At 37.3% G+C, this 9,194-nt stretch overlaps 1 protein-coding gene across 1 annotated transcript; it reads left to right on the top strand.

Annotated features, from left to right (window-relative positions):
* Nucleotides 1–5,041: 5,041 nt before the first annotated feature.
* On the top strand, nt 5,042–6,790 carry LOC107737079 (E3 ubiquitin/ISG15 ligase TRIM25-like; the record flags this gene model as incomplete). The annotated part of the gene is made up of 5 exons (XM_016548480.1): nt 5,042–5,653; nt 5,930–6,025; nt 6,160–6,393; nt 6,477–6,633; nt 6,731–6,790. Coding segments are annotated over exons 1-5 (1,159 nt in total), but the record flags the coding sequence as incomplete, so codon positions are not given.
* Nucleotides 6,791–9,194: the final 2,404 nt, after the last annotated feature.

Genomic DNA, 9,194 nt, shown 5'->3' with positions numbered 1-9,194 from the left:
GCATAGTTTTCTCTGACTTCAGATACAAACATTTCTAACATCTCAACCAACAGGATTGTCCCATTTTCGAAAGCTCATACTCTGCCATCAGTAACAATATTCAGATTGCTTTTAGTTCACTGTTTCCTCTAAGCTCTTTGGGACCTACTTGAAAATGTACATTTTCTTATGATAGGATTATGATTTAAAGTAATAGCCTACTGTGTACACTCTGACAAGCACTTGATGTAAACAGTGTTTGTTTATTTTTATTTACATTTTTTTGGTGCTCTAACAACAACCATTACATGTTTTATGTTTACTTTAACACCTTCTGCACACTTTTATTACATGTAGAATCATATTTTATTTATTTATTTAATGATCTCTATGTGATTACATGACTGCTCAAATTGCACTAACATGCACAAATTCAGTTCAGAATCAATTTTCTAGAATAGGGGTGGCCAATGTTGGTTCTGGAGAGCCGCTGTCCTGCAGAATTTTACTCCAACCCTACTCAAATACACCTGAACAAGCTAATAAAGGTCTAAGGGTTACTACAGGCAGGTGAGTTTTTATCAAGTTGAATATGAACTGCGTTAAATTTACTGTAGACCAGGTGACTCTATGGAAAGCAGAAAGTGTTAAACTCCACGCCTCCAAATCAAAGATCATTTAGCACTTATATACACGACAAATACCTTGAAATTGTTTGTCCATAAAAGTGTAATAAACTTATGTGTCAATTGAACACTTGCAGAAATAAAAGTTGCAGAAAATGTGGGTTGAAAAAAACAATGTGACTTTTGCCACGTGCACACACACAACAGTGAGTAATGAACACACCCGGAGCAGTGGGCAGTCATTTGCTCCAGAGCCCAGGGAGTAATTGGAGGTTTAGTGCCTTGCTCAAGGACACCTCAGTCATGGTATTTAGGGTGGAAGAGAGCACCAGTTATTCACTCCTCCCACCTACAACTCCTGCTGGTACTGAGACTCAAACCCGCAACCTTTGGGTTACAAGTCTGACTCTCTAACCATTAGGACATGACTACTCCATCGATTGTTACACCGTGTGAGTCGTGTGAGTTCACAGCTGACTTGTGTTTTGCTCTTTTTTGGAACTCTTTTATGAGGTTTTTGGGTCATTCTGCAAAATTGGTGCCTTTTGCATCCCTATGAAATAATCAAACATAGAATTAATATAACAACAAATAAAAATAACAATACTATGTATTCTTTTATCAATATTAAATCTAATTAAAGTAAATTAAATATTATTTTAAATAATTTAAATAGTATTTATGCTGATAAGGGTAAGGTTTTTGGCCTGTCCCTCCCTATGATTTTTCTTTTTCAGCAGTAATTTTAATGTGCAAAATTAAGGCAAAGTTATTCAAAAAATCACATTTGCATATTGTTGTAAATACAGTCACATTTTAAGCAATGTTTTTGGCATAAGTATACATGTTATTCTTTAAAATATAAATAATTTTATTGGTGTCCCTTGATTTCATGTCACTTCTGTTACCCTCATCAAAAAACCCTTGCAAAATAAAGGTACATTCAAGTGACATCACTTCTAGGAGGTTAAATCAATGTCAACACTGTTACCATTTTTAAAAAGTAAATTTAAATAATTATTTATTACATTTAATATAATCAATATCTACAAGTAACACCCCTTCAAAGTGTACAACGTGCTTTTGTGAACTTGACTATTCGTCAAACCTGTTACTGTCAGCCCTGTGACTTTTCAGATTAACAGGTTTTGACACGTGGGTAAGCTCAAAGAATACTTTACTTTTTACGTGTATGCGAGGGTCAGCTTAAAGTGTGCATGATGCTAATTTTGTCATCAGAATAGTACGCGCCTACTGTATGCACAAGTTGCACATGCGCATTGAATTTGTTTCACAGTAGAAAATGAAATTTAAGAGATGGAACAACAACAACAAAATAGCGGAGACTGCAACAACAAGAGATACTCTCATTGACAAATGCTTGTGAGCGAGAGGTTATGAGTAGGGTTTGAATTTAACTTTTTCACTCACCAGCTAATTTGGCTACTCAATTTTTAAGTTACCGGCCATTCATAACTTCTACTAGCCAAAAAAATAATAATCTCAAAACAAACCAACAGCTTGCGGCTGTCTACACTGGATGTGACAAAGTGGGCGTTGCAAATCACTTGAATTTTGTGTCAGTATGTCGTAAAAAGAACGAGGCAGCAGTTTACTGTTGGGGATTTGTCGTGCCGCGCCGCATCCAGTCATCCAGGATCTATTGTATTTTGTCAATCTGCTCGCAGAACGAGGCAGCAGTTTACTGTTGGGGATTTGTCGTGCCGCGCCGCATCCAGTCATCCAGGATCTATTGTATTTTGTCAATCTGCTCGCAGTTGTTTTTTGAATCCGCGCCCACCGCGCCATTATTTGTCAGGTTTGTTCAAGTAAGCTAGATATGTGCAGATGCTGTGCAATTAGGCTGTATTTAATATATCTCATACAGTATATATAGAATAATAATAATAAAAAAATCCAAAATGTGAAACAATCCCAGTGAAAAGAGGGACTAAAATGCTGATCATACTATATACAGTATGTGAAAACTATCACATTGTTCTGAATAAACTATAGCATATAGTAATGCTTGTCTTGTGTCTGTAACATGATTGACAAAAATACCAAAACATTATATTTACAAGTTTTCCAGAAGAATAACAGTGATTAGATGGGCATATCTGCTTCCAACACATATTTTAACACAAAATAATGAACTGCAAGTGTAAGCATTATCATAAGTAAACAAATACACACAGATAATGTAGAGGAGTGACCATCGCATTTTATGACCTGAAAAATGCAGGTAGTGACAACCGCTTTTACAACAATTCTACAAGGTGTGTACTGAACTGAACAAATGTTAACACACATCAGATATTTTAGTCTTCTAATAAGCAAACAAGAACAAGATGATAATATTGTTACGACTTGGTGAGTATTATTGTGCTTGCTGTGTGCCTGCCTGTTGTTGCTATCATGTTCCCACTCTCTTAGGATGAGTAACGAGTGCCACCTGTTGATAATCAGTGCCTATGAGAATCTTCTTCTACTGATTCGTCCTCGCGATCTGGTGCTTGGAGATATAAGCTGTCCAGTTCTGCAGTTCAGGAGAGACGTTACTCTGAGAACAACTTGACGGCTCTCTTGTTGAGTCCCTGTCTACTGTTCTAAGACTATTCATTAATTTTCCTTGAGACCTGTGTACCATGTGAGGTATTATTCTGTGGTTGTGAAATCACAAAGGAGACTTATATAGTTGATCTTGGAGCTGTACCCCCTGTGTGCAGGAGGATGGTAATTGTTGGAGTTTACTTTTCTTTCTTTTACCTAATGTGTTCATTTATACGGGAGACGTAGGGAGGTGGGTGTCAGTTGTTTTGTATATCTTTTTTTCTCCTGGTTTTCTGGTTAGTTAAGGAGTTAGGTTTAGAAATGTTATTTTGTTTAGACAACGTTATTTTGGAGATAGTTTTAGTTGTGTGAAAATGGTTAGATTCTGTTTGTTATTTTGGCCTTGCTCCCTCTAGTGCTCGCTTGTGTAATTTATTTGGAATCTTATGTTATTTCTTTTGTAATAAACCTTTATTCTTTTTGGCTCAATCAAGTTGTGATCTGTTTGAATTGATTTGAAACAGTGGGCAGGGGCTCTACAATTGTCACTAATCCGGTCCGTGGTTTTCCGTCTGCTCGCCACCAGATGTTGCCAATTACATTGACTCTCACACTACACAAACTCGGTTTTGTTTTGCCTTGCCTGATTTCCGGTTTTGATTCTCATCTGTGTGTTTTGGATTACCTTTTGCCTAGCTCTCTGGATATTGTTCGCTGGTCGCAGACCCACGCTTGCCTTTTGGATTACTCTTTGTCTTGCCTATTCTATTACTGTTTGCTGTGTATCGACCCATGCCTGTTTCTGACCATATTAATGAATAAAGCTCTGCAGATGGATCCGCACGCTTCCTCAGTTTACTCCATAACCACAATGTTAGTTTCTAGTTTGGGTTAAGGTTTATTATAATTCTAATCCCTAGACCAAGGAGGTCGTAACAATATAAACCAAAACAAAATATCACAACTCACACCTTCCCAATTTAATAAGTCTTTAAACTCAATCACTTTATGAGCCAATTGCTGAACAAGCCCAAAACGCTTATAATAGGTTGACTAAATGGGCAAGATGCCAGAATGTTGCGTTGGTTTCGCAATGCTTTATGGGATTTAGCTTTTTCCCTCACTAAAGTCATAAAGCTGATTTTCAGATATCTACTAACAATCTAACAAAGACTTAAAAAACAAAAACAAAAAACAAACCTATAGCTAAAATATTTCCAGAATTTAGGGCACTGTAAAAAAAGAACATTACATGCATGGTTCCATTCTACTGGAACATTATGATCATAGCTTCTCTGCCTTCTTTTCAAATCTCTTCCACCCACATTCCTAAACACAAACTTTCCTAAACATTCAGTGCTTGTACTATTCAGTATACGACTTTCAGTATGAGATACTATGCATAGATATAGTCAATATATTCCATGTATATGATGAGTCAATGTAATGGACTGCAAGTCTTGCATGTTTGCTGCAGTTTCATAATTACCTAGTTATGATATTAGATTGTAATATGATTTATATTATTGCATGGCTTTAGGCCCACTCACACCAAGGACGATAACTATAAAGATAATGATAAAGATATAGTTAAAAAATCGTTCTCAATATTAAAGAATAGCAGAGTCCACACCACAGCTATAACGATAAAGGCACAGAGAAACAATATCGTTGGAATCACTTTCAGGATGATTGTTTTCCAGCTGGTGAACGATAAAAACATTGAAGAATTTACAGTCAGTCACTCCCTACAGAAAAACCTGTTTCGTAAGTATGTAATCAATCAGGGATGTATTTAAACTCTCCAGTTCATAGAAGAAGGGACTCAGCTGTCGAGCTGCAGTGCGTATCGTCTCTCTGTCTCTGTGTTCATATACAGTGAAATGGCAGAAGCCAGTATCTCATGGGCTGAGGATCAGTTCAGCTGTTCAGTGTGTCTGGATCTCCTGAAGGAGCCAGTGACGATTCCCTGTGGACACAGTTACTGTATGAACTGCATCACAGAGTGCTTGGATCAGGAGGATCAGAATGGAATCTACAGATGTCCACAGTGCAGACAGACCTTCAGTACAAGACCAGTTTTAGGAAAGAATGTGGTGATTGCTGAAATGGTGGAAAAACTGAAGACAAGACTCCAAGCTGCTCCCGTTCCACCTCCTGTTCCTGCTCGCCGTCGTCTTCAACACACTGGACCTGGAGATGTTCAGTGTGACTCCTGCACAGAAATTAAACGGAAAGCAGTGAAATCCTGTCTGGAGTGTCGAAGCTCTTACTGTCAAAATCACCTTGAACAGCATGAGAATCTCTTCAGAGGTAAAACTCACAATCTGATGGACGCCACTGGACGAATGCAAGAGGTGGTCTGCTCTCAACATAATAAACTGCTGGAAATTTACTGCCGTACTGACCAGCACTGTATCTGTATGCTGTGTTTGGTGGATGAACACAAAAATCATGACACGGTATCAACTACAGCAGAACGGAAAGAGAAACAGGTATACAGTTACAGCTCACTTCTGGATTTCATGAGTGATGGTCTCTTTTCAGTTGTTATGTAATTTGTCTCCCAATCAGGGAAACAGATTTAATTAGTTGTCTTTTAAGGTGCAGTACTAAATTTATACAGACATTATATTATTCTCTCTACTGCTATCTCTACTCTCTATTTAACTTTTTTTTTTATCGGATTTTTATAAACGCACCTTTGGTGAGCAGAAGAGACTTCTTTACAAAAACATTCATTCATTTAGTGATATAACTGTTTTCTGCAGAAACAATTTGAGGAAACACAGAGAAGATTGCAGAAAATAATCCAGCAGAAAGAAAAAGATCTTCAGGAGCTGAGAGAGGCTGTGGAGTCTCATAAGGTGAGTTTGAAGAAGAACATTTTGAGATTTAGTTTAGATTTCCTCCAGTGGTGCTCTTTCAGTCCCACTGAAGCCACTGTTGCTGTTTGAGGTACCAGTACTAGTGAATGATACAATTGTATTGTGTTTATCAGCTCTCTGCACAGATAGCAGTAGAGGGCAGTGAGAGGATCTTCACTGAACTCATCAGCTCCATTGAGAAGCGTTGCTCTGAAGTGAAACAGCTGATCAGAGATCAGGAAAGAGCTGCAGTGAGTCGAGCTGAAAAACAACTGGATCAACTTAAAAAGGACATCAATGATCTGAGGAGGAAAGACAATGAACTGCAGCAGCTTTCAGAAACACAAGATCATGTTAATTTCCTTCAGGTAGCACAGATCTTCTCAAACACTGATGAGTTTAATAAGTATTGGCTTACAGGAAGTTTCTGTTTCTGTCTTTGTGTCTGTAGAGTTTGCCGTCTGCTTCTTTCTCTCTCTCTGGATCTACAGACAGCTACAGTGTCAGTTCTCACCTCTCTTTTGATGATGTAGTGAAATCAGTCTTTCAACTCAGAGACAAACTGCTGCAGTTCTGCAGTGAGGAGACAGAAAAGATACCTGGAAAAGGTAAATACTAATTTATTTTCAATACATTTAAAAATAGTTGCTGTTTAATTTAAATTTCCTCTTGACGTTAGAAATAAACTGCAGATGTGTTTTGTAGTGAAAACCATCCATGTTATTCAGACTCCTGAATATCAGACCAATGAGGAATTCCTACAGTGTGAGTTAAAAAGAACACACACACACGCAACTCTAATATCCAGTCTAGTAGGGTTTAGTGTTTTTCAATAAATGAATGGTGTAATTCAGTTCAAGCCTGATTTTGTCAGGGATGGCAGTGTAGTTTGATCCAAACTAAAGACACGTGTGATGCAGAGTAAGAAATATACTTAATGTTTATTAAACAAAGAACTGGAACAACATCATCCAACACAACATTAGTGCAAAACAAAGAACTGAGGGAACTAGGCACTTAAATACAAGTGGAGATCATTAACAGAATAGGGAACAGATGTAAAAACCACAACCCTTACAGAATTGCTTTCATTGTGTATTTTAAAATACATGTGCTGCAGCATATAATTGAAAATAATCTTACATAATTGTCATAATGGATTAGTTGCATCTGTGAAACTGAATGAAAAACTCCATTATTGATGGATCCATTAGTCACTTTAAAGTACACACTCTTAGTGCAATAAGTTTTAACTAAACAATAAATTTTGATTAAATGTGGATTGACGAGACATTTAGGATTACTTTTTACATAAACCATATTTGACACTTCTAATGTTATTTTATCATGAACAAGTACCTGTAACAGGGTTAGACTTTAGCACACAATAATAAATTTAAGTAATACATTATTATATTCATATAAAATGAAACACTTGTTACCTGTTGAATAATTCGTTTATACCATTTCTGTAAACAAAGTTGAGCATAGATTTGCTGCAGCCCTAAATGAAATTGGTATTTATGGTTTCAAATGAATTGATGCTTTCTTGATGACCCATTCAGAGACACATTTTAAAATACCCAGCTTTATAATTATAAAGTAATAATAAACCCTGTTTATGTGTTATATTAAAGATGGAAGGTCATGAATAATTATGTTAATCTCCATCAGATTCTCATCAAGTGGTGTGCACATCTGAGGGAGCCTCATCCCCACCCTCACTCCAGAAAAAACGTTTAGCCAAGTTGATCTACACCCCCCTTCCGGTGAAACAAACCCCGCCAACCAATTTTAGCCAAGGAGATCCACCCTTGGGGTCCTCCGAACCCAACCCTCCCTTTTCTTTTCACCCTCTCCTAACCAGAAGCTGTTTTAGCCGAGAACATCCACCCACAGTGTCCTCCAAACCCAACACTCTTTTTTCTTCTTTCTCCTCTCCACCCAGAAGAAATTTAAGCAGAGAAAATCCAACCCTCTTGTCCTCCAACCCTGTCTTTTCTTCTCACCCACCCCCCACCCAGAAGCAATTTAAGCCAAGAACATACACCTCTAGTGTCCTCCAAACCCAACCCTCTCTTTTCTTCTCTCCCTCCCTAATCCTAGAACCCGCAAATACCTACCCTGTCTGTCCTCTATACCCCAACCCTCCATACCCAACCCAATCTTATCTTTCTTCTCCCCCCAACCCAGATGCAATTTAAGACAAGAAGAAAAAAATATATATTTTGATTTCTGCATGAATTACTCATAAAATACTGTTTTATGCAAAATTTTGCCACCCCTGATAAACTATCATAATTTCAATTTATAATCTGCTGGGCTTTCAAAGCAGGAAGTTAATTTTGGATATAATTTTTACCTTATGGAAACAGTAACATTTAAGTTCTGAAATAGTATTTATTGACTCAAAAGAAACAATGCAATGTGAATCATGACAAAAACAGACAGGTGTAAAAATTTGGGCATACCAATGGATAATCACATCAATATTTTGGAGAGCCACCTTTTGCTAAAATAACAGCCTATAAACGTTTCATATAGCCACTAGATTCTGGCTGCAGGTATGTTGGATCATTCTTCTTTGCAAAATGTATCCAGTTCAGTCAGGTTTTGATGGCTGCCAAGCTTAGACAGCCTGCTTATCATTCCACAGATTTTTGATGATCTTCATGTCAGGTGGCCATTCAGGAACACTGTATCGGTGTTTGTGCATGATTTTCTTAGTAGATTTGGAACAATGCTTTGGGTCATTGTCCTGCTAAAACAACCAACCACAGTGTACTGTTACTTCAACCTTTTAAACAATACCCTTTCATTGAGCTGTTGTTTGTGATAAACACATTATAAATGTTAGAAATGTATTATTGAAACATGTTGCCAAGACTGTGAACTATGCATTACTGAATTGTGGAGTTAGACTGTTAACAAACAGTTTTTCCCCATTTTTGTGCTCAGGATTTTTTGGGTGGGCCTGAAATCATGTCTCAATGATGTTTATACTTGTCGCACTTGCCATTGTATTATTCTTGGTCAACTCGGTGTAATTGCCCTCTAAAACTATCAGGAAACAGCAGTGAGAAGAAGTAGCAAACTTGGCGTCTCGCTTAGAGCTGATGAATGAATGAATTTATTTATGTATAAACTTAAGTTGTGGGTTAATTTGAAT

This window comes from Sinocyclocheilus rhinocerous, unplaced genomic scaffold (assembly GCF_001515625.1).
Source record: "Sinocyclocheilus rhinocerous isolate Xijiao unplaced genomic scaffold, SAMN03320098_v1.1 scaffold9772, whole genome shotgun sequence".
Classification (NCBI taxonomy): Eukaryota; Metazoa; Chordata; class Actinopteri; order Cypriniformes; family Cyprinidae; genus Sinocyclocheilus; species Sinocyclocheilus rhinocerous.
Note: the sequence above shows the minus strand (reverse complement) of the source record. Positions and strands in the feature narration are given on the sequence as shown.